Source organism: Mirounga angustirostris, unplaced genomic scaffold (assembly GCF_029215605.1).
Source record: "Mirounga angustirostris isolate CCGP_5_RB_7025 unplaced genomic scaffold, mMirAng1.0.hap1 SCAF_4, whole genome shotgun sequence".
Lineage (NCBI taxonomy): Eukaryota > Metazoa > Chordata > Mammalia > Carnivora > Phocidae > Mirounga > Mirounga angustirostris.
Genome location: NW_026991712.1, coordinates 1,274,894 through 1,298,638, shown reverse-complemented (window position 1 = coordinate 1,298,638; position 23,745 = coordinate 1,274,894). Strand labels below are relative to the sequence as shown.

At 60.9% G+C, this 23,745-nt stretch overlaps 1 protein-coding gene across 3 annotated transcripts; it reads left to right on the top strand.

Annotated features, from left to right (window-relative positions):
- Positions 1-9,464: 9,464 nt before the first annotated feature.
- Positions 9,465-20,242, top strand: RHPN1 (rhophilin Rho GTPase binding protein 1). Of its 3 annotated transcripts, none has more exons than XM_045895789.3 (15): positions 9,465-10,778; positions 13,636-13,751; positions 14,836-14,967; positions 15,205-15,280; positions 15,854-15,931; positions 16,471-16,595; positions 16,697-16,863; positions 17,048-17,241; positions 17,609-17,765; positions 17,841-17,951; positions 18,242-18,436; positions 18,909-18,985; positions 19,149-19,295; positions 19,409-19,570; positions 19,943-20,242. In XM_045895789.3, exons 1-15 carry the CDS (start codon positions 10,359-10,361, stop codon positions 20,099-20,101), a joined length of 2,316 nt encoding a protein of 771 aa, XP_045751745.2. In that variant the 5' UTR covers positions 9,465-10,358; the 3' UTR covers positions 20,102-20,242. The 3 variants fall into 3 exon arrangements, with proteins under 3 accessions (XP_045751745.2, XP_064443849.1, XP_045751744.2); XM_064587779.1 differs by having other exon boundaries at positions 17,838-17,951; XM_045895788.3 differs by having other exon boundaries at positions 17,609-17,951.
- The last annotated feature ends 3,503 nt before the right edge of the window (positions 20,243-23,745 follow it).

The following is a 23,745-nucleotide window of genomic DNA, read 5'->3' as shown; positions in this document are numbered from 1 at the left end:
CGAGAGGAATGAGGTCAGCGGCGGGAACAAGTCACCCAGGGCAAGGCCTCCTCCGGGCCCCCGCTGGCCTTTGGGCCCTCAGGCCGGGTCCCATGCACTCTGCAGCTCTCCCAGGCTCACCGGGCCCCCCAGACCCACAGCACCTACGCCCCCGCCGGGCGGCCTCCCCGCGGGCAGTTCCGCGCGTGCGCAGTCGCTGCCACCACGTGCCGCCGGCTGCCGCGGGGGCCTCTGGGAAGGCTGGCTGGCGCATGCGCAGCCAGTGTTGGTGGGGCGGGGCCGCACAGGAGAGGTTGGAGGTCTGCGGGGTGACTCCTGGCCCCCTGCGCGCAGTGCTGGGTCTCGGGCCGTGGAGGAGTGCGGACATCGTGCCGCTTTTGCTGTTTGAACGCTGAATGGGATAATGTTGGCAAGAAGCTCACGGGGCCATTGTCGATGCCCAGCTGGTGCAGCTGGTGTGCGACGTGAGCCCGGCGTGCTGGGCGCTGGGCTGGTTGTGGGGTGTGAGGCAGAGGAGCGTGTTCTTCGGTCCCCCCAGAAGCACAGCAGGGTTGACCGAGTCTGGGGAGACAGGCGGGAGAGGCGAAACCTGAGCTGAGTCGGAACGTAGAGCGTGGACTCCAGGCAGACGGGGGGGGGGGGGGGGGGGGATGTGTGGACAAGGCCACAGCCAGTGGCTGCAAATGGCGTGACAGTTGTGGGTCCCTCGTGCACCATGGATGCAAGGGTTCTGACGCTGGGTTCCCTCAGCAGCACACCCTTGGTGCAAATAGCTGATTTGGGAGGTGGGCCCAGGAGGCAGGGGTAAGGGAGCAGAACCAGAGACAAGACGGGGAGAGGTCAGGCTCACCGGTGTTGGAGGGCAAGCTCGTGCTGTGGGCTCAGCCCTGCTGGGGTCCGTGGGAGAAGGCAGACTAGCCTCCAGAGCGAGGTAGGGCTCCTCCAGCCAAGGGGCACCGGAGCACTGACTCATTGGCTGGGAGGATCCCTCCTGAAGGTCACAGGTGCCTGCGGAAGGACCCGGTGTGCGTGGGAACCCGGCCGAACTGTGAGCGTGCGTGTGAGTGTGTGTGCCTGTTGGGGCGGGGAGGCCCGGTGGGGCGTGGATGTGGCTGCGCAGGTTCCGGGGGCCCAGCCGGCTCAGGTACCATAACCACATCCTTCCACCGGCATTGTAGGGCTGGCTGGGCCTTAGAAGGCAGTCGGCTCCTGGGGCAGGGAGGCCTGCAGGAAGCTGAGCGCCTCCACCAGCGGGAGACCCAAGTGAGGATGGAGGAAGGTGGATACCAGGAGCCTGCAGGGCTCCTGTCCGCGTGGCTGGCTGCGTGGGGCCCTCTTCTGACCCTCCAGCCCCGGCACAGGAAAACCACCCGAAAAACGTAGAGGCGAGGACGCATTTCTCTGCATTACAGTTTGATTGTTTTACAAGTTCTAGTGCCTTTGTGCAAGATGATTAAAGATGCCGTTTCCCTGCCTTCTGAACAAATGGATGTTAAGTAAGGAGCTGTCTTCCCGCTTGGGTGAGTAGTGGCCGGACAGCAGCCTTCCGCCGGGCCGCGAGCCTCCCACGGCCAGGAGCGCGTGCGCCCAAGCTTTGCATAAAGATGGCATCTAATCTACAATTGTGCCTGGATTTGCTCGAACCCCACGGAGGCTGAACTCATTCTATTCAGAACGCCACAGGAACAATAACCAAAAAGGGCTACCATGAAGGCAACATCTATCATACGCCTCTTAAAACCCCCTTGTCAGCATCAGTGACAATGGCATTACCGCTCAGTCACTAAGATTAAAAATTAGTCATACGTGGAAAATAGAAACAGGTTTTCAGGGAAAAGGAAGCTTTGGTTCCACTGAATAATGCCCCCTTTTTTACTTGGTAAGTGAATGATGCATATTTTCTGATGATATGTATTTTTGAAGGTAGCTGTGTCTAGGTGGTCCCAGATTCAGGGTAAAAGCCTTGTTCTCAGGTGACTGGCTGGGCAGATGTCAAAAACATTTTATAAATTATATCCCAAACTATCTGACAATAAGGTATTCGGTGGTGACGTCAGAGTGACCTCCATCTAGAATCTAAATCTTTCTGGCTTAGGTCACAAACGAATTAGTTTTGGAAATTAAGGGGTTTTTTCCTCACATATCACGAGCTATCAGTATGGCACCATCATTATTCAAGGCCTCATTTGGCTGGCCAGTGCCCTCTCACCCCTGCAACCCCCCCCAACACACAGAGCCCCACTCTCCTGCCACCTCCTCTGCCCCTCGGCAGCCCACGGTCAGTGGGGGACCTTGCTTCCTTGGTCACCAACACATAGAAACAGTCCACAGGGAGCCTTTGCAGCCTCCCAACCCCACATGCGCCATGCCCGTGTCCCCCTTTCCACTGCCTTCTGTTCTGTGGTCGGACTGTTAGTACTTTTGCCAAAGACCAGCCGGCCCTGTGGCCCTCCCCTGACCCCACGGCCAAGGGTCACAGCCAGAGCAGAACTCCCCAGACGTGTTCACTTCCTGCGTCCACTTCCTCTCCAGCTCGATTTTGATTCTGATCAGAGCAGCCTTTTGTCCGTGCCCCCCTGAGAAGTCTCCTGGCAAGGTCTGCACCAGTCTGCACCACATCCCTGGTCCCATCCCTCTAGCCGTCGGCAGCATGACACGAGGCATCGGTCACCGGCTGTCCTTGGACCTCAGCCCTCCCCAGGTTTCTCCAGCTCAGCAGGCTGCTCCTCACCTGTCCGCTGCCCCTCCAGAGCTCCCTGCCGGCCTCCAGCCCCAGGTGCTTCTCCAGCTGTAGAATGCACAGCAGCGGGTTATGGGGAGGCCTCCGTGGTGGAAGACATACAGGTGCTCCCAGCTGTCTGCCTGACAGCCCTGCTCAGGGACAGCCCTGGGGCCCTTGCCTGGAACCCTTCTAAGGATGGAAGCGGTTCCCCACAGTGGCCAGAAAAATGCCTGTGGGGCCAGGCCACTCTACCAAATTTACAAGGACAATAATTTGTCCCCCCTCCTGTTTCCTTGGGCCTCATTCCCGAAAAGTGCCATTTCCCCAGAAGCCAGCAGGTGGGCCACCTGCCTTGCTCAGAGCAGGATGTCTCCCTCCCTCCCCACGTGCACACTCGGCACCTTTATATCCAGGAGGGAAAGAGCATAAATGTGGCGTGGAAGAGTTAAGAGTGTGGTGGGCATTCAGTGCCCGCAGAGCCCCCTCCCCCCAGGGCCCCTGTGCAAGGCCCCCTCTTGAAGAAGGGAGCTTGAAGGAGTTCTCTCTGTTCCCAAATGGCTTTTTCTGTTGTGTCGCCTGCAAGCCATCCCTCCCAGTGGCTCTTCCCACTTCTCTCCAAATGACTCTTACCTTGTCTTCAAATAAGAATAAATATGTGTGTCTGTCCTCTGGGGCCTTTGACAGCCCCGAGCTGGCCCCTGACTTGGGTGGGATTGATGGCGCCGTCTTGCCAGGAAGCCAGGTGCATCTTTTACTAAAGGCGGTCTCCAAGTGATGAATGGCGCTCTCACAAACACAAAATTGTTGAGAGTATTTACAAACAATTCATTTTTCACGTTCTGTTGATTCTCCTCCGGCGTCCCTCGGTGACACCCCCACCGCTGATGCATCGGGGGCGATTACTGCCATTGATTAAGGCTTCCTGTGGTCCTGTGGAGCCCGCTTCTCCATTTGTCACAGACAAGTGGCTCGCACGCCGCAGTACATCATGTTCTCTTCGTGCTTCACTGCTATTTGTTTTTCAATTTATGTCGCGTATCCTCTAAGTACAGGTGTATGTGCTGAAGCTCCGGAATCTTAGCATGCCACAGCGTGGACAAATACATGCCTAATTAAATGATCTGGCTTTTCCCCGATCCTGTGCCTCCAAAGCCTGCCTCCCCTGCCTCCCGTTCTGAAGAAATGCAGATGTAAATAAACAGGGTCAGCACTGTCACCTAACTGAGACTTGAGGCCAGAGAGTAAGTCATGGAAGTACCACCACTTGCTTGACATTCAAGACTGAACCAAAAAAACCAAACCCGCATTTTTCAGGGGACAGTCTTCGAAGTGGCCCCATCCAGGCATGGGAGGGATTTTCTAGAATCGGCTGCTTTCCCCCCATTTCTCTACCTAGACCAGTACCTGGTGATCCCAGGTCTCCGACAGCGTCTCGCGCGGCCAGGAGATGGGCTGGTGCGGGCAGAAGGTTCCGGACCCTGCTGCGTGGCCGCCGGGCTGTGGGCAAGGCTCTGAACTGCTGGCCAGGCACGTCCTCCTGGGGGATGCACAGAACCTCAGAAGGGAGCCCCAGTTTCCTCCCGGCTTGGCGGCCCGCGTGTTCATGTTCACGTCAAGAGCCTGTTGGGCTTGCATTTGCAAACTATGGATCTGTATGCCCGCGTGTGGCTGACGCACCGGTCCGTGCTGCCTCGTCTGTGGGAACCCCCGTGGTGGCCTTCGTCCCCCTCCGACTACCGACCAGCCATCCGTCTGCCTTTTCTAACCCAAATTCTCCACCTCGCATTTCTCATTCTCTCGTTTTCCCGTCTCATTTTTTTTTTAACCTCGAAAGTACAGTAGTGCATTCTCGCTGTGACAAGTCCAATAACACAGAAGCGTGTGTGGCCAAACTCGGCTGGAGGTGCTGCCAGTTTCGCGAACTAAGAGGCGTATTTGCAGTCTTCTTCCTTGTCTTTCTTTTTAAAATACTGACGTGGGATTTTTCCTCCACATAGGTGTCAGTTTGCAGTTTGTTTTATTTACATAATGATATGACATGGGCTTCCTTTGAAGTCATTACATATAGCTCTTCTTTTATCTTATTTTTTTAAAAGAGATTTTATTTATTTGCCAGAGAGAGCGAGCGAGTATAAGCAGGGGGAGGGGCAGAGGGAGAAGCAGACTCCCCACGGAGCAGGGAGCCCGACGTGGGGCTCGATCCCAGGACCCCGGGATCATGACTTGAGCCGAAGGCAGACCCTTAACGACTGAGCCACTCAGGCGCCCCCATTATTGCTCTCATTTTAAAACAATTTCATCATATCCCACAGCATGGACATGCCATTCTAGATTTGGCCGGACCTTTGGTAGGGAGCACTGGGGTTGTAGTCACATTTTTACTCTGTTTTATTTTTGTATTAATTCTGACATTTTTACTTCAGAAGGTGTGACTTCTAAAAGCAGGTTCATGGAAGCAGAGCGTGCATATTTTAGATTTTAATAGCTCCGTCCAGATGACTTACCTAGAAGGCACTGTCTCTTCACGTGTGGGCCGGCCTGCGCCCTTCGGCTCGTGACCACCCCCTCTCCAGTGTTTGGCGAGCTTCCAAAGGCCGAGAGTCCCACTGTTCCCGGCTTTGCCTTGCCCTGAGCCCCAGTGCAGGAGAGCGCATTTTCATGTGGATTTCGTGTTTGTATCCCGGGCGGGATGTCACCTATTGGTCCCCGGCCCGACACCGGCCATCCTCCACCCACCCCTACTGCACGGAGGCCGAAGCTGGAGTCTGCCTTTGCCGCCCACCCGTGGGTCCGGTGAGACTCGGGGTGGGGAAGGGAGGCTGTGGCCTCCTGCGGCAACAGCGTTGGCAGCGTTGGTCCTGGACTTTGTGGGCCCCCACCTGCCGCCTCCGCTCCTCCACACTGTCCCGTACCCCACACCGGTGCTGCGTTCCGTCTCCTGTTTGGAAGTCCCGGGGTGCTGTCCGCTCTCCTGGCTGGATGCAGACTGACACCTAACCTTTCCTCGCTTTGTCTGTGGTCACCTTTGACTATTTTGGAACAAGTTTTAGGGGCTCTGTTATTTGGGGCTCTCACTCCTCCTTTATCACATGTGTTGCAATTTTTTTCCTCTCTCTTCTTCTTTGGACTTTTTCCTGATGTCTTTTGTTAGATAGAAACATTAAATCTTGATATTGCACAGTCTTTTCTTCTATGGTGTCTGGGTTTTCTGTTCCTCCAATCCTGAGGTTATTCGAATTGTCTCCTTTTTCTTCTCACACGGTTGACAGGTTGCTTGTTTACATGGAAATCTTTAAGCCCCTCTAGGGAGAGTTGACATTTTTACAGTAGGTACATATTTCATCAAGGTGCTCGGTACGTCCAACCATGGTTCAAGTCTGGTTTTAAACTGCTGAGTAAAATTGTATACATCTCATAGAGCATGTACATTTCGTGTTAAGTTTCTTCCTAGACATCAGATAGTCTTGTCACATTTGTGACTGAAAAGATTCCCAACTTCTATTTTTCTATTTCTAGTCGCGTGTGTGTGTTTTAAGTAATTGGTCTCTGTGTAGTGTCTTAATCTGTTCAGGCAGCTGTAACACAGTACCGCAGGCTAGGCAGCTTAGAACAACGGAAATTTATTTGCTCACAGTTCTGGAGGCTAAGTCCAAGATCAAGATGCCCGCTGCCTCAGTCCCGGCGAGGGCCCTCCCCCTGGTTTGCAGGGCTGCCTTCCCGCCATGGGCCTGCCTGCTGGGGGCTGCAAGCTCTGGCGTTTTCTTCTTACAAGGGCGCTGATCCTGCTGTGGGGCCCCACCCCCCCAGCCTCACCTAAGCCTAACCATCCCCCCAACCTTCCCTCCAAACACTGTCACATTGGGGGCAGGGCCTCAACATATGAAGGGCGGGCACAGTTCCATCCCTAACAGTTAGCTTAAAACTAGCTACCTTACCAAATTCTCTAATCAGTTCTGATAGTTCTTTTGGCTGATATTCTTGGGATTTCAAATTATGCAATCATGTCACCTGAGTATAAAGAAAATTTTGTCTCCTCTCCCTAAGATTTTGTTTCCCTGCATTATTATTATTATTATTATTATTATTATTATTATTATTTTATTATTTCCTTAACTGAGAACTACAAAACCACGCAGAATAGTGATAGTAGCAGATGTTCATATCTTGTTCCTGGTTTAAATGTGGATGGTTTTAAGATTTCAATATGTAATATACTCATTGTCTGCATTTGATACATTGTCTTTATCAAACTGGGGGGTTCCCTTCCGTTTCTGTTGTACTTAGAATCTCTTATAGAATAGTGGCTGAACTGTTCAGATGTGTTGGGGGCCTATGGAGATTCCCGCACGGCTTCCCCTCTGTAAATCTGAGATCACCTTGGCTGGTGGGTTCCTGATGTGAGGCCTACCCGGTCAGGCAAATTATGCATTAGCACGCTGCTGGATCTGATTTCCTGTTATTTATATTCAAGTGGTGTACCTGTGTTGTGTTGGGACACTTTTGGCTCAAGCATCAGAAAGCCCAACTTGGAGTGACCGGCATGGAGAGGAGACTGGTTATACCAGCAAGCCAGAAGCCAGAGGAGAAGGGCCAGGATTCCCCGCCACCCTCAGTATGTCTGTGCTTTCTCCCTCGTCGCAAGATGACCACACAGTTCTTGGTGTTGCGCCCAATAATGACAGCATCCAAAGGTGGGGGGGCACGGTCTCCTCCCATGGGGCTCTCCCAAGCGTACCCTGAAGACTCCTCTCTTGACCCACTACATCCTCAGCCTCTGGGTGCAGATCAGTCCCTGGCGGAAGGCCTGCGGGGACCTCTGTAGATCACCGTGTCCTACAGGCGTCCGGGCAGTGAGTCTGTGTGTTGTGCCCAGGCATTGCTGTCCACTTAACGGCCCCGGCCTCTGACAGCACCCCCTCCCCATGGCCCCAACTCCCTCTGGTTATACAGCAGCAGTCTACACCTTCTGGGGCTGAGTCTGGCCATCCTTCCTTGGAGGATGTGGCTTCACAAAGGAAGTGGTCCCAGGAGCCAAATGAGACTACTGATGGGTGGGGCAAGTGGATGGGGCCAGGCCACCCACAAAGTCTGCAGCTTATGTTTGTTGATGGGAGCGATCCACGGCGTCTTGGGCCCTCTCTTCATCAGACCTGGCAAGTTAGCCTGGCGAGCTGGGTCGGGGACCAGCACCCCTTTGGTAACTTGGCCTGTTTGACTAGCGGGCAAAGCATGTGTTCCCGGCCAACTGGAGAGACTCGCCGCGTGCCTGTGAGAGTCCAGAGCCCCTTTCAGCCGTTCGGTCCATGGCTACTGGTCTGCTCCTGTCTTCTCCACTCTCTTGGGTCAACTTTGATCATTTAAGTCTTGATACAGAATCAACCATTTTCTCTACATCTTCCAGTTTACATTCATAATGCTTCCTGAGTCTGTAGAATCTCCCCGTGGCTTGCTTAATCCTCTTTTTCCTTAACATGGTGTATTTGTATCTTCCCTCTGAGACAGCCGCTACTCACGGTCACCCCAAACACATTCTTGTCTTCCCAGCTGACAGGAAGGAATCAGGGGGAATGTTGTGCTTTCCTCTCTGACACTTCTTTTCTCTTTTTCCTCCCTGAAACACAGAATTGAGGCCTGAGGAGAAGGAACCGGTCTCTATTACGAGGTGGGAAGCACAGGACAGGAGCCTGGGAGTGGGTACCCTGGGGCCACACGGCCTCCACCACCCACTTCTAAATGGTGGCCTGGGGACAAATAATAAACATCTCACTCCCTGTGGCTAAATTAGCCCCCAATGCCAATGCCTGGGCACAACACACAGACTCACTGCCCGGACGCCTGTAGGACACGGTGATCTACAGAGGTCCCCGCAGGCCTTCCGCCAGGGACTGATCTGCACCCAGAGTCCGGATCTCATGCAGTCAGAGGCCAGTCCTAGTTGATACAATCTCTTTTTTCACTCTCAAGGATTTATCAACTTTGTTTTTTCCCACTCAGCTTTTTTGCTATATGACTGATGCCAACTTTTAATCTTTAGTAATTTCCTCTTTGTACTTTCTTTTGATTTGGTGAAATTGTCATATATACACATATATGTATACACACACCTACGTATAGGCAGTAAACTCATCTAAGTTTACAGAATTGCCTTTGGTTTATTCCATACGTCTTATATAATGTTATTTACTTTCTAGTTATGTTTTAGGTATAGTTTGTGTTTCTTTCAATTCAAACCTTATTTTAGAAATATCTCCTCACTTCCAAATGGTTATATTTTCTGTTGCCAATTTCTAAACATTCACTCTCTAAAAAACAAGCTTTGGGATGGCTTTATTATTGAAGGTGCCCAGGTTCACCAACCACATACTTCTGCAAGAACTGCTTAGCAAAGCAGCAACCTCCCCCAGCCTGGCTGCCCCTCCCCAGGGGCAACCCCCTGTGACTCCTGGAGTTGGTGGGTTGTGGTATTGAATCCCACAGTTCTGAACAACATGCTTCTGCTTATGGAGCGCTGTTTCCTAATTTCGGGGTCACTCATTGACAGCCTCAGGAGGATGACGTGTCAGCATCTCTCCACCTCTCCCCTCCACTTGCCCTGTCTCCCTCCACCTTCACCTCTCCCCTCCTCCTAATAGAATCAAGTGATAATTGCCCTGAGGTCAAGATGCCAGGAGGACATCTGATTACATTATTACGGCTATGAAAAGGAATGCACAGCTGAGTCAGGTAATATTCTGTGATTACTTTTTATTTTCCCTGTCTTGTTTTGTTACTACTGTTGTGTCCGATGTTGTGTCCAAGGCAGGCCAGGAAGCTTAACTTACAGGGTTTAGCTCCGCGGACTGCAGGCCTCTGCGTGCATGTGGCAGGCGAGCGAGCCCCTGGCTCAGCACCGTGACACCGCAGGGACCCAGGCCGGTGGTTAGGATGGGAAGGCTGGAACTTCAGACGAATCTGATGAACATTGGCGTGGTTACTGCTTATGCACTGCTGTTTCTGCCCCTACAAAAGGTGTGTCGTTGGGTGAGGCGAGCCCCGCAGGAAATCTGAGTGTGTTCCGGAGCCACCCGGGACCCAGGGAAGTTATGGAGGGACCCGCGTGGAGGTCCATTGCTGGGACAGCCCTGCAGGCAGCGCAGGCTCTGGACAGAGTCTGATTCTGGAAGCAGGCCAGTTCTGCTGGCCAGGCTGGTCCTGGAGGCCAGGATGGTTCTACAAGTTGTTTGTGGAAGACGATTCTGCAAGCAGATGGCCGGGTCGGAAGCAAGGTTCTGGAAGCGAGTTCTGCCGGCGTGACAGTGGACCGCGCAGACGACACCCGGCCTGGGGCAGGGCCGAGCCTGCGTCTGCGAGCGAAGAGAGCGGGCATTGACGAAGGACTCGCACCAGCGCTCGCTCTAACACACCCGTTAAAAACCCCATTGCGAACATTTCTTCGGACAAGCTCCTGGGAGGGCCCTGTTGCCTGGGGGGGTGGGACCCAACGGCGCGGTGCAAGCTCGTGGAGTCGGCTCACGGAGCCGAGCACGCAAGCGCCGGGAAGGTCGGGCTGGCTGCGTTTGGGAGTTGCTTTTTTCCCTTTTTCTCTAACTTTCTTTTTTCTGTAACTTCTCCGCACGCTGAGCGGACGCCGCGGCGCATGCGCAGTCTGCGCCCCGCCCGGCCGCGCGGCGTCGGGCCGGGCGGTTGCCAGGGACGACCGCATTCCCTTGGGACTCCTCGGTCGCGTGGGCGGGGCCTGGCCGACCCAAGCCCGCCTTCCTCGCGCTCTGGTTGGCTCCGGCTGCTGTTCGTTGGAGCCGTCGCGGCCGCCGATTGGGCAAAGGCAAGTTTCGCACGCTCGGCTCGGCGCCACGCCCCTTCAGCCGGCCCGCGGCCGCCACCCGGGAGAGAACAGCGGGGGACCCGGCGCGGCGCCCGGGAGGGACCTGCGTCGGCCTCGGCTTCGAGGCGGGCACGGCCCGAGCGGCGGGCGGCGATGATCCCCGAGGAGAGGCCGGACGGCCCGGGAGCCGGCGAGGAGAGCGCGAGGCTGCAGGAGGCAGGCAGCGTTCGCAAGGTGGGCGCGTCCGCGGGGGCGGGGGTCTCCGGGAGGAGGGGTCCGGGACCCCCAGCCCGCTTTTGCCCGCCACCTGCCGCTGGCGGGCGCGGGGCTGCGGAGTCGGCGCTGGCTTCTCAGGTCTAAGCGTGCGGCAAGACTTCTGGCAGCCCCCCGCTTCACTCGCCCCTAGAGGCAAGCCGGGCTTACCTCTGGGGAAACTGAGGCTCGGTGCAGAGCGCGACCCCGCGTTGCGTGCCTGTGCTGGGCTTCCCTCTTGCGGGTTTGGGGCTCATCCTGTGCCGTCCAGGAATGGGTGGGAGCGCAAGTATAGCTCCGTTTGCTCCGCCGCTCCGGGGGGCGCTCCGGGGCCCCGTTCTAGGGCAGGTGTTGGGCTCTGGTGTGTGACAGCCCGTGGCCCTCGTGCTAGTTCCCGGAGCCCGTCATTCCTCCTTTCCCAGCTTTTCCCTCCCTGTCCCCAGAGCTGCTCAGTTTTGCCCTGGGCACCTGGCTCTGTATTTGATGAAACTTTCCGCCGCAGGCAGGCAGCTGGAGCCTCCCGGGAACAGGAAATGGCTGCAGGACTTCACAGCTGGGCAGTTTGTCCTTTTGTCACTCCCCACGCACCTCCTCCCCCTCTGAGGTCCCTAACCCTGGGGCGCCGACTAGGACTGTGGACCATTTCCAGGAGTACTGGGGAGGCTCTGCATAGGGCGGGGGGAGGTGGAGACCTGGGGAGTCTGTGCTGGGAAGGAGGGGGCTGCCCCTCTCTGCAGCCTGGAGCTTAGGCGTTCCCTGGGGGTCACCAAGAGGCCAACCCCGTGTTCATACCAGGCCCATGAGGGGTGCTACAGGGTTCAGAGTAGCTTCTGGCTCGGAGACTGCAGGTCTCCCCCTTCCAGCACATCTCTCCAGGAGCACTGGACATCGGAGACCAGATAAACGGTGTTGATGAAGACAGCCCTGCTTAGCTGATGTTCTCTGCCCAGCACATGGACCACCCCCCTCCCCGGGCAGATGGACATGGCTGCTGGCCCAGAGCCTGCTGGAGCTTTGCAGTTGGACCTCCAGAAGGGAGAGACGTAGCTTGGGCTGTGGCCTGCTCCTCCCTCCCCAGGTTCTCAGGCCTCCTGGAGGGGACACTGCCCAGGGAGGTCTTCCCTGATTGATCTCTCTTGAGAACGCTGGAGTTTGGGGAAGATGTTGAGTCATAATCGAAGGTGGCCATGCCCCAGGAGCCTTCAATGTGGGAGGGTGTGAGGGCTTCTTTAAGGTGCCCTCTTAGAGGGACTGGGACAAGATCTAGCCCCCAAAGGGTCTGAAACTTCCCTGTGCCTGAGAGTGGTGGGGGGGCACGCCAAGGAAAATAGACCACATTTCCTCCAATATGTGGAAGATGGTGGACACTGCAGGAGGCTGGCCTCAGCACTGTGTGAGGACAACTTCCTGTCCCTGCATCAGGACAGGGAGACACTGGCCTCATCCCCACTGTGTGACCATCTTTGGGGATGTTGCCCAGGGAAGGTGCATTCTGAGAAGTTCTTCCTGGCTCCAGGGCTGGTGACTGTCCCAAACAGAAGGTCCCTAAATGGCTAGGAGGAGGCGTGGGGGCCTGGGGCCCGAGAGCTGCTCCAGCTCCCGGGCCTTGTTCCTACCAAAGCCCTTCACCTCCCCTGGCTGGAGCCTCCAGTCACCCGTCTGCAGCATCACTGTAGCTAGGGGCCCTCACATCTCTGCTTTCACTGCCTCATGGCTCTCCTACCCCGGGGCCCCGAGATGTGGGCAGCTAGCAGGATTGCCCCATACAATGAAGAACCATGGCTGAGGTGGGCAGTGGGCAGTCAGAGCGCCTGACCTGCTGCCTATGAGCTGAGTGGCCCTGGGCCTATGGTTTGAGCATTTGCCCAAAGGGACCCCACAAGTAAATAGCTAGCTGGGATTGAGCCCATCCCAGGGTCAACGTGGGCCGAGCACCCCAGAACATCCAGCACCCTGTAGGCAGGCCCCTTTCCGTTAGCACCTTGGCAAAAGCTGGGCTAGGTCATCCCCGCATGGCCATGCCTAAGCTCATGCTAGAATTGTGTGGGTTGAGTGGATTATGGGGGTTATGGATTATGGGGGTTATGGAATGAAATTCAAAAGTGCAGAAGGGGGGCGTCTGGGTGACTCAGTTGCTTAAGCACCCAACTCTTGATTTCAGCTCAGGTCATGATCTCAGGGTCGTGAGATCAAGTCCTGCTTCAGGCTCTACACTCAGCAGGGAGTCTGCTTGAGATTTTTCTCTCTCTTCCTCTGCCCCTTCCCCCCCACCATGCGTGCGTGCAAGCACTCTCTTTCTCTCTCTGTCAAATAAATATTTGTTAAAAAGATTTTACTTGAGAGGGAGAGCATGTGCACAAGCCGGGGGAGCAGCAGAGGGAGAGGGAGAAGCAGGTTCTCCACTGAGCAGGGAGCCCGATGCGGGGCTTGATCCCAGGACCCTGGGATCGTGACCTGAGCCAAAGGCAGACGCTTCACCAACTGAGCCACCCAGGTGTCCCAATAAATAAGTCTTTTTAAAAAAAGTGCAAAAGGTTGTGTGGTGAGCAGTTGGCCACCTCCTGCCCGGGGCTCCCAGAGCTCCATCGCACTGGTGCCGGCCCCACAGAATGGGGGCCACAGTCCCAGCCATGTTCCCCACCTGCTATGCTCTTCCTGGCCGTCTCCCCTCCTGTGCTCGCGCACCCAGCTAGGCCTGAGCTGCCCCGCTGCTCTCTGTGGAGCTGGCTCAGGTTCCACTGTGGGGACCGCGCCTTTCCCACCTGCGAGAGTCTCCTGGCACTTGGGAGCTGTTGGCAGAGGCCTGGCCCGGGCCCTGTGACCTGCAGCCTCTCCACAGGGCTCTGACCCCCTGGCCCAGACACCACGTGGCCACCCGCAGAGCCGCAGGGCCCGGGTCCACCAGCAGATCACCAAGGAGCTGCGGATGCGAACGGGTGCTGAGAACCTCTATAGGTGAGTGCCGGTGGCCACCCCCATCCCTCAGGAGAGTGGTGCCACTGTCCCCTGAGGCCCTCTGCAAGGCCGGCCCGTGCTGTGACCCAGGTCGGTGCCCGTTCTTGTGGTCTGGTTTGGGAGAGGGACACGTGAGCGGCCATTGCAGGCTCCCAGGAGGAGGGGCTGGGCCTCTCACCGGGCTCTGGGGCAGCGTTCACCTGAAACCCTCACAGACCACCCGGGCTCCTACCTTGGTGGACCTCACTGGTAGGGGTCAGCTCAGGGTCAGCCAAGGGCCATGTGGGGCTGGAGGGGGCTGGTGTGCGGTGTGGGAGCCTCTGATTTGTATGTGGTGACCTGCAGGCACCGTTTAGGCTGAGCTGTGACAGGTATCTCAAGATTGGGGACCCGGGAAAGTGTCCTCCGGGCTGAAGGGATGCCTCTCTGTTAGAACAGTGAGCTGCACATCTGCTCAGACCTTCACCCATGTCTCCATGAGCCCACTCTGTGGGTGGTGGCCCAGGAAGACGGTCCGACCTGTCAGAGCCCCAGCCACCGTGTGCAGAGCCAGCCGACGGGTTCTGGGATGGGGGTCTGCGGGGCCCAAGGGGCTCCTCCGTTTCCTTAGCCATCCTGCATCCCTGTCCAGCCCATCCCTGCTCTCAGCCTGGCCTTCCTGGGGACCCATCGCCCCTTCTGTCAGGTGCCCAGATGTAGGCACAGAGAGGGTCTGACCCCCACCTTTCCAGGAAAGCTGGTTTTGTGTTGCTCTGGAGGCCTGCGTCCAGGGAGAGCGGTGGTGGGAGGCGAGCGACCGTGGCCTGGAAGGTCTGGGTCTGGGTTGATGTGCCCTGGGCCAGAGGCACCGTCTGTATGCGTGGACAGGAATCGACACCAACTGTAGGGGGACTCAGAGGAGAAGAGGGACGTCATAGGGTGGGCCCTGGCCCCAGTGCTGCCCCCCACGGGGGCTGGGCCTGTGAGCACAGCATGCTGCGAGGGGCCTCTGGAGCCCAGGCCAGGGCAAGGGCTGTGGCGAGGCCCAGGTGCGTGCAGTCTTGCCTGCAGAGCTCGGGCTTCAACTCACCTTGGCCTCCCCCAGAGCCACCAGCAACGCCTGGGTCAGGGAGACAGTGGCCCTGGAGCTGAGCTACGTCAACTCCAGCCTGCAGTTGCTGAAGGAGGAGCTGGAGGAGCTCAACGGCAGCAGCGTGGAGGCTGACCGGCCCGAGGGGTGCGTGTGCGCGTGTACGTGTGTGCATGTGGGACCGTGGAATCCAGGTCAGAGGCTGAGGGGGTGCACGCGTGTGAGGACACCATCCAGAGCAGCGTCTGTGTGCTGTGGGCTGTGTGTGCAAGACGCGTATCCGAGTCGGAGGAAAGGGGTTACGTGTAGGTGGGGAAGTAGGGAGTGGCCCTGGGGACAGCAGGGTCCAACCTCAGAGTCTGGGCTCCGTGGCTCTGGTTCCAGCGAAGGTATCACTGTCCCTATGATCCCCCTGGGGCTGAAGGAGACCAAGGAGCTGGACTGGTCCACACCACTGAAGGTAAGTGCTGACCTATGACCCTGGGGTCACACCCTGCCCTGGGGTCTGCAGGGATCTTGGAGGCTTCCCGGTCCAGCCATTTCATTGAACAGATGAGGAAAGGGGCCCAGAGGGAGGAAGAGCTTGCCTGGCTATAGGAGCTTCTGGTTGGGTGGACTTTGGAGAAGAGCCCCCACCGTGGGGTAGGCTGGCAGAGCTGGTCATCCTGCTGGAAGCCTGAGATGGCGACAGGGTTCCCAGGGTTCCCTGACCCTCGCTCTGAGAATCCCACCGGCTGGGGGCCCCTGCAGTGCTGCGGACATCTCCTTGGGGTTCGTGAGCTAGGCTGCCTGGGGACGGCTGCCCAGCAGGCACCTCGCCTGTCAGGTGGCAGAGAGCACCTGCTTTACAGGGGTTAGCGGAGGCTTCTGTACCCCTGAACCCCATGTCTGCGGGTCAGGGACCTCCCCACCCCACCCCACACCAGTCCTTAGCCCTTCTCCAGGGGCCTGGGGCTTCCCTTCCGGTCCCTGTCTTTGCCTGCGTGGGGCTGGGTGACCAGAGAAGGCCGGCACCTGCCCCTCCCCCAACCAGGAGCTGATCTCTGGGCACTTTGGAGAGGACAGTGCCTCCTATGAGGCCGAAATCAAGGAGCTGGGAGACCTGCGGCAGGTGGGTGGACTCCCCTCCCCTCCCCTCCCTGCCCTGCCACACCTGGGAGACCAGCCACTCCCAGTTCACAAATAAGGGCAACTGAGGCTCAGTCAGGAACAGAAAAAAGGAGCTGAGCATAGGCCTTCAGAGGGCGGGAGGACCCACCTGGGGCAGCTCTGGGGACAGCGGAGAGACAGGCACACACGCAGGGCACGCGACGGCTCTGTGCATGCTAGGGAAGCTCTGTCCTCACCACCTTCTGCGGGCCCTTTGGGAATGGCTGCTGTGGGCCGATCCCCTCCCAGGGGCCCTGCCTGGGCCTCTCCCTGTGCTCTTCACAGGCTCCATGCCCAGGATGGGGCCCACGACAGCCCCAGAGACAGCCGATGTGACAGCCCCAGAGACGGCCGATGTGCGTCAGCGTGACCTTGTCTCCCCCCAGACCCTGGAGCGCTCCTGTGGGGCTCTGACGTCCGAGGGGGCTCCCTGAAGGGGGGTGTGTGTGTGCCATGGGCTGGGCCTGGGGTGCTGGGGCCCAGCTGGTGCCTACCCTGCAGGCCATTCGGACCCCCAGCCGGAGTGAGGCGGGCCTGGAACTGCTCATGGCCTACTACACCCAGCTCTGCTTCCTGGACGCGCGCTTCGTCGCCCCTCCCGGGAACCTCGGGCTACTCTTCCACTGGTAGGGGGTGTCCGTGGTTCCACCCACAGCTCCCCAGAGCCCTTTCTGAGACTCCCGGCTGCTTGCTGTGGGAGCGCCACCCAGCCTAACCCAACCCACAGGTACGACTCGCTCACGGGCGTCCCGGCCCAGCAGCGGGCCCTGGCCTTCGAGAAGGGCAGCGTGCTTTTCAACATCGGGGCCCTCCACACCCAGATCGGGGCTCGCCAGGACCGCTCCTGCCCCGAGGGCACCAGGCGCGCCGTGGAGGCCTTTCAGAAGGCTGCTGGTGAGGGCCGCCCAGACCCCACAGCCGCAGTTAGGGTGCATGCATCTGCATGTCTGGGGCCAGAGCTGGGGCGAGGCCGGTGGGATGGCTCCCAGTGTGAGGGGATCCCCCTTCCTGGGGAATGCGGGGCTGTGGGGGTGCGGCCGGGCCGCCCTGCCCACCTGCTGTGAGCACCCCTCCGCAGGGGCCTTCAGCCTCCTGAGGGAGAACTTTTCCCGAGCACCCAGCCCTGACATGAGCCCGGCCTCGCTCTCCATGCTGGAGGGACTCATGACTGCCCAGGCCCAAGAGTGCATCTTTGAGGGTCTCTTGCTGCCGTCTCCTGAAGCCCCCCAGGATTGCCTGGCCCAGCTACGCCTGGCTCAGGAGGCAGCCCAGGTGAGGACAGGGAGCGCTTGTCCCACGGGAGACCTGGCCAAGCCGTGGTGGCTGGGTGAGCAGGAGGGCCTGGATCGGAGGTCCATGCAGGGAGGGGTGGGGTGCAGTGGCTGGGTCTCCTGGTAGTTCTCAAAGCCAGCTGTTGTCCTGGTCTCTGGGGCTGGTCCTGAGTCCTTGCCCCTGGGGCAGCACCAATCAGAGCAGAAACGGGCCCAGAGCCCTGAGCTTGGCTCAGCGCAGGGTGTGGGGCGGGGCCCCTGGGCCTTGGTCGGGGCAGCTAGAGGCCAGGCCCCAGTGGGGAAGGGCAGGGGCTGAGGCTGCTGGGCTCATCCTGGAGACCTCAGTGTCCCACCACGTGCGCTGGCAGGTGGCAGCTGAGTACAGGCAGGTGCACCGGACCATGACCCAGCCACCTGTCCGAGACTACGTGCCCTTCCCCTGGACCACCCTGGTGCACGTCAAGGCGGAGTACTTCTGCGCCCTGGCCCACTACCACGCGGCCGTGGCCCTCTGCGACAGCCCCCGTGAGTGCCCTGGCCCGCCCGTGCTGGCACAGGCCCTGGCGTGGAGGGGCTCACGGCCCTCTCTGACCCCAGCAGCAGCCGAGGAGGACTCCCCAGTGCTACCGCAGGCCTTCCTTGGGCCCCCGGCCACGTCGGAGGCGCGGGGCGCCGTGCTGCCTCAGGAGCAGGAGGAGCGCAGGAATCTGGGTGAGGCGGCCTCGTGGGGAGGGTGCCTGCTGAGGGGGACGGAGCGCCCCGTCCTTCGCAAGGCGATAGCCTGGGCGTGTGCGGGCGCTCCCGGGATGCAGCCCTTCCCTGGCCCAGCCTTCCACACGTGGCCGCTCCTCGTAGCGCGGCCAGCAGGCCCTCAGGGTGGACCCAGAAGCCCTCACCTGTCCAGGGGTGGGGGAAGCTGGGGTTTGGCCCGGGCCAGGTGGGCTTAGGGCCCTGCACCCCGCGAAGCACAGGACGCCATGTCCCCGCTCCGTCCCGCGCAGGCAAGGCCCACCTGAAGCGCAGCATCCTGGGCCAGGAGGAGGCGCTGCGGCTGCATGCCGTGTGCCGGGCCCTGCGCAGGGTGGACCTGCTGCAGGCTGTGCTGGCCCAGGCGCTGCAGCGTTCGCTGGCCAAGTACTCGGAGCTCGACCGCGAGGACGACTTCTTGGAGACCGCTGAGGCTCCTGACATCCAGCGTGAGCTGCCCGGCCCCTCGGGACGCGTGTGTCCAGCCTGCGGGCGTCCGTGGGCTGAGGCCCCGTCGCTGCCCTTAAAGCCCATGGAGCCGTGGGCCTTGAAGGAGCCGAGCCCCTGGGAGGAGCCCAGTGGGCCTGCTCCCTTGCTGTTCCCTGTCTCGCCATCCCTGAGGCCGGTTCCTGCCCCAGGAGGCTGCCAGCCGTGGCCGGGGAGGCAGATTTCCACAGGCCAGCCACCCGGCATCCCCTGCTTTGCAGGAGCTGGCAGGCGCGGCTGGAGAGGGGCCCCCCCCCGGGTGGGGGGCGCACCCAGGCCCCAGAGGGCTGCAGGGGGGCCGGTATGCATCGAGCAGGCTGTTCCTTGGGCCACACACTCTGCTCTGGCTGACCCAGGTCCTGGCTGCATCTGGGGGCCTGAGCATCCATGAGCCTCAGGCTTAGGTCTGTCCTCCCTTTACCTTTGTCCTTTTAGCTAAAACACAGCAGAAGCCAGAGATCAGGGCGCCCAGCTTCTCCAGGGTGAAGGTGACCGATATCTTCCAGCGGCTGGTGAGCAGCCCCTGCCCAGGTCACCCTCCCCACCTCAGCACAGGCGGGCTGAGGCAGGTGGCCCAGCCCTGCCCAGTCCCTTTGCGGCACCTGGTTTCTGACCCCGGGGGGAGGTGCTGCGGCCGCCCAGCGGCAGCTGACCCCCCTTCGCCCCCCCTCCCAGGGGCCCCTGTCAGTGTTTTCGGCCAAGAACCACTGGCGGCTGGCCGGGCCTGTGCGCGTGACCCGCGGAGAGGCCGGCTTTGGGCTCACGCTGCGCGGAGACGCGCCTGTCCTCGTTGCCGCTGTCATCCCCGGGGGCCCGGCCGCGGTAAGGCCCCTGCCCCACCCCGGGGCAGCTTTCATGAAGGCGGCAGCGGGGCCCCTGGGCAGAAGTGGCGGGTGCCCACACGGGACTCCCAGACCTCCCCTGTCTCCCTGCAGGCAGCCGGCCTGCAGGAGGGCGACTACATCGTGTCCCTGAACGGGCAGCCCTGCAAGTGGTGGAGGCACGCCGAGGTGGTGGCGCAGCTGAAGGGCGTGGGTAACGAGGGTGTGAGCCTGCAGGTGGTCACGCTGCTGCCCCGGGCGGAGCCCCCCGGCCCGGTGAGCCTGCGGGGCCCCAACATCCCCAGATGCCCAGAGGGCGTGGGGAAGAGGAGGCTGCATGCACCTGGGCGACCCCCGCAGGGGTGGCTTCCTGGGCGGCAGCCGCCTGCCCCGTGGCCCCCGCCGCCCTGGCAGCGGCCCCTGCCCTCCGCGGGCCTCTGTGTGCCCACGCCCCTGGACACTTGGGGTCGAGGCGCTGCTGTAAGAGCTGTTTCATGGCCGTCACCCGCCCCGACGTGGCACCCAGTCCTCACGGGACCCCCGGCTCGCCCCTGACGGGCCAGCCACCACCTCCCTGGTCACTCCCCGGCTGGCCACGGGTGGGCCGGGCCAGGGGTGCTGACTGACTCCTTTCTATCCCGGCTGCAGGGGCACCACCGGCCAGCCCTGGGAGGGCTTCTGAGGATCCAGAAGGAGTGTGGGTGGGGGACACCAGCTCCTGCACGAGCCAGCCCCAGGCGCTTCCTTGGCTGGAGCCGCAAGGCCAAGAGGGGCAAGACCACAGGGAGGCTGTCCCCTCAGCCCTGAGCCGCGTGCCACCCTCCCCCTCTGGGATCCCAGCGCCCCCACACCCCCAGTACGTCCTCCTCCGTCCTGAGGCACTTTCAGGCCAGTTGGCTGCCCCCCACCCCGTGCCCAGAGCTGCCCATTAAAGACCACGTCACATGAGGTGTGTGAGCCCAGTGCTGTACCCACGCACGGGAAGTGTCACAGGTGCTCTGGGCACCGAGCCCCAGATGCCAGAATGCTGCCTCGGGGCTGCCCAGGCCTCACACACGCCCCAAGTGCCCACCTGGGGAGGGCAGCCCCCAGCTGAAGGGGCAGGGCCGGGTAGTATGTCGGCAGTGGGCCCCTGCAGCCCACATACCCCCCCTCCCCCTGCCCCTGAACAGACCACACCCTGGCCACACCCCTCCTCAGGGCCGGTCCGCCCCAAGCCACGCTGGGCCCTCCACTGGCCCAGCCCTCCCGGCACCCCAGGGGCCCGACGGCGCTCTGGGGTGCCTACCACACCCGCACCGCCTGCCCTCTGGGCACTGTCCCAGCTAGGCCCACCCCGCCACGCCTTTTGCTGTCACCTCTGCTTCAGTCCTTGCGGTCCCCCCATCCCGCCGGACTCCCAGCCCCGCGGCTGCTGTCCAGGCCTCCTCTGTGCTGCCCGCCAGGCCTGGCCCCGCCCCCCCCTCAGTTCGCCCGGGCGGGGCCCTGGGTCTGCAGAGGGCTGGCGGCGCGGGGGTGGGCAGGGGAGAAGCCCCGGGGAGCGGCGGGCGGGGCTGGGGGCCGGGCTTGCCGGGAGTCCGCGTGGCCACCAGGGGGCGGTGCTGCCCGCGCCAGCGGCGGCTGGAGGCGGCGTTTGGGGGCGGGGGCGGGTCGGCCGCAGGCGAGGGCGAGCGCGGGAGCCCAGCTGCGAGCCGGGCCCCGCCTCTCCTTGCACCCTCGCCCGGTCCCCTCTGCGGGAGCAGTGCTGTGCTGGTCCCCGCCGTCCCGCCGCGGTGTTCACCGCAGGGCGGGCTGAGCAGGGGTGGCGCCGGGGAGGGCAGCCTTCTGGAGGAGGGCAGGGCTCCCCGCCTGCCCGAGCCTGGGCCCCTGGGCCGAGGGCGGCCAGGTGCGTCCCTTCCGACCCGCCTGCCCCTCCTGCGAGACCGCCCCTCTCAGCAGAACCGGTCAAGGTCACCTCAGCACTTACTAACTCGATTAATAGAACTGTGCGTCTCGGAGGCCATTACCTGTTAATCAGGGATGACGGGGCTGGCAGGTCTCGCCCAGGAGGGAGCTGCGACTCCCGTACCTCTGGCGGCCAGTCTGGACCCAAGAGGGGCACGTGGGCTGGGGTCAGAAGCTGCCGCCCATCTCTTGCACGCGGCTGGTGGGGAGGGGGCCCTTGGCAGAGACCCGACGGCCCCGGGCCAGAGCCCATGGTGCCCGCCCTCGGCCTCCAGCCCCTGTGCCTGGGGCTCCTCACAGCTGGGGCCGCTGGGGCTGGGACCAGGCTCCCTCTCCCAAAGAGGGGTCAGGGCAGCCTGCACTTAGAGCTCCCCAGTGGGGTCTCCGAGGCCCCGCTGCCAAGGTGCTGCCCCCTGGGTTGGGTGCTCCTAGGGTCAAGCTCTGGGCTGCAGGAGGCACTGCTGGGCCCACCCTTCACCCCAGGCTGGGCAGGGACAGACATCAAGTGGAGTCTCACCTCTCCCGGCCCCGGCCCCGGCTTCGACAAACCCCTTTTCCAGAGAGGAAAGTGGGTGGTGAGCGATGCAGGGCCAGCTGGGAGGCTCAGCCCGCACGTCCCGGCCACGTGAGAAGCCTGCCAGTGTCTTTCTGCACTCTGAGAAGGGGTGTCACTCTGCATCCACCCACACCTCGGCAGGCAGGAACCGACCACCCTGTCCCCCCCGCCAGTATTTCCCCAGGCCACCCAGGCAGCTGAGCCAGAAGCAAGTGGAACCCCAGGCCAGCTCTAGGAGCCCTTGGGAATGAGGTCAAGGACCGAGCAGAACCCACAGCTCTGCCCCCGTGGTCAGTCCTCGCCTGCACCCCACCCGGGTGGCTTTGGCAGGGACACGGAGGGTGAGCCCTCGGCAAGCCTGCCTGAGAACGTGGCAGCTCAGCAGCAACACACGAGGCCCTGGGGCTGTCCAGGGCTGCTGGCGGTGCGGTCAGGCGCAGGAGAGCCCGCCGTAACCAAGGCCTTTCTCAGACGGAGCGGCTGTCCGCACGCCCATAGGTGTGCCTGCCCGGCCATCCGCTCTGCTCCGCGGTGTGTGGGGAGCCCACCCGCCCCACGCGTGCCCCTGCCTGTGCTCTCTGGCCTTCTCGGTCCTGCTGGAACCTTCTCGGCCTTCCTCAGCTATGGCCACACCTCATGGTGCGGGCTCTAGCCCCGCTTTCTGGCTCAACCACGTCACCTACGTCTGTGTCACAGACGGGCCACGGGCAGGGACCACGCCATCTCTTCTACAAGTTCCATGAATACCTGGGAAAATTCAGGGACCTGGTGGGAGTGTCCCACATGTGTGCCCCAGGGGGGATCAGCACCCCGCCTCTCTCCCGGGCACCCAGAGCAGGGCATGTGGGCGCGGACGGCCCCGTGTGCCCACGCAGGGACATCTCATTTCCCAGAGGGTCCCCCCAGGCAGGGAGATCGGGGGTGAGTGCGCGCTGTGATCCTTTTTGCTTTGCCAACAGAAAACTGCCGAGAGGGGGAAAGGCAAACTCCGTTTTGCTTGGGTCAGCAGTGAGCCTCGCAGAGATTAATGTGAGGAGAGGCACGGCGGCAGCGAGCCCTGGCTGCGTGGGAGGTGCGGGCTGGGATGGCACGGGGTCGGGGCGGGGCCCCATCGTCCACACCAGAGAGCTGGGGGCAGAGGGCGAGGGCCGCAGGGTGGGGGACCCCTTCCCTCCGCTCCCCTGTCCCTCCCCACTCACTCTTCTCCATGACCCAGCTCACCCCACCCCCACCGCCTCAGCTTGGGCGCCTCCGTGGCAGCCTCAGTGGGCCCCCCATCCCCTCAGAGGTGGGGTTGGCCCGGGAGCCTCCAAAGCTGGGCCTGGATCAGTGCCACACCCCAGCCAGAAGAAAGCCAGATAGAGGGTGGCCTCCCCACCCTCGCCCCATTGGACCCTGACCCCTGGGCTGAGGACACGGGAGGCGGCACTTGGGGAGCCCACCATCGGTTCATAAGGTGGTGAGATGTTCTGAAAGCTATGTGGGGACCAGCCCACCCCAGAAGTGGGGTGTGTGGGAGGTGGTAAGTGCGAGAAGCAGCAGGAGAGCCAAGTTCACGCAGCCCTGCCCGGGAGGCTGGGTTAGAGGTCTGTGGCGCAGGTGGCCCCAGGGCCAGGAGGCGGAGCCCCAGAGTCAGCTCGTCCTTCCGTAGAGGCCTGAGCCCAGTGAGCCCAAGGCCGCTGCGCTGCCCCAGGCAGGGCCTTTGATGGAGAAGCTGCCCTCAGCCGAACTTGCTCCCTGACCTCAGTGACTCAAGAGTGACCCCCAAGAGAAACGTCCACCTGGAACCTGCGAACTTGTTTGGAAAAAGTCTTTGCAGTGTAATTGAATAAAGGATCTGCGGAGGAGTTCATCCCGATGACGCAGACGGGCCCTAAGCCCCGGGATGCATGTCCCGTAGGAGGCAGAAGGGGGGAACCGTGTGGAGTTGGGGGCAGAGGCTGCAGTCCCC

Excerpts from the sequence above, each read along its gene's own strand:
- RHPN1 (XM_045895788.3), top strand. The coding sequence starts at position 10,359 with ATGCGCAGTCTGCGCCCCGCCCGGCCGCGCGGCGTCGGGCCGGGCGGT. Across the intron at positions 13,752-14,835 it reads GGTGCTGAGAACCTCTATAG|AGCCACCAGCAACGCCTGGG; the intron begins GTGAGTGCCGGT and ends GGCCTCCCCCAG. Across the intron at positions 18,437-18,908 it reads TGAGGCTCCTGACATCCAGC|CTAAAACACAGCAGAAGCCA; the intron begins GTGAGCTGCCCG and ends TTGTCCTTTTAG.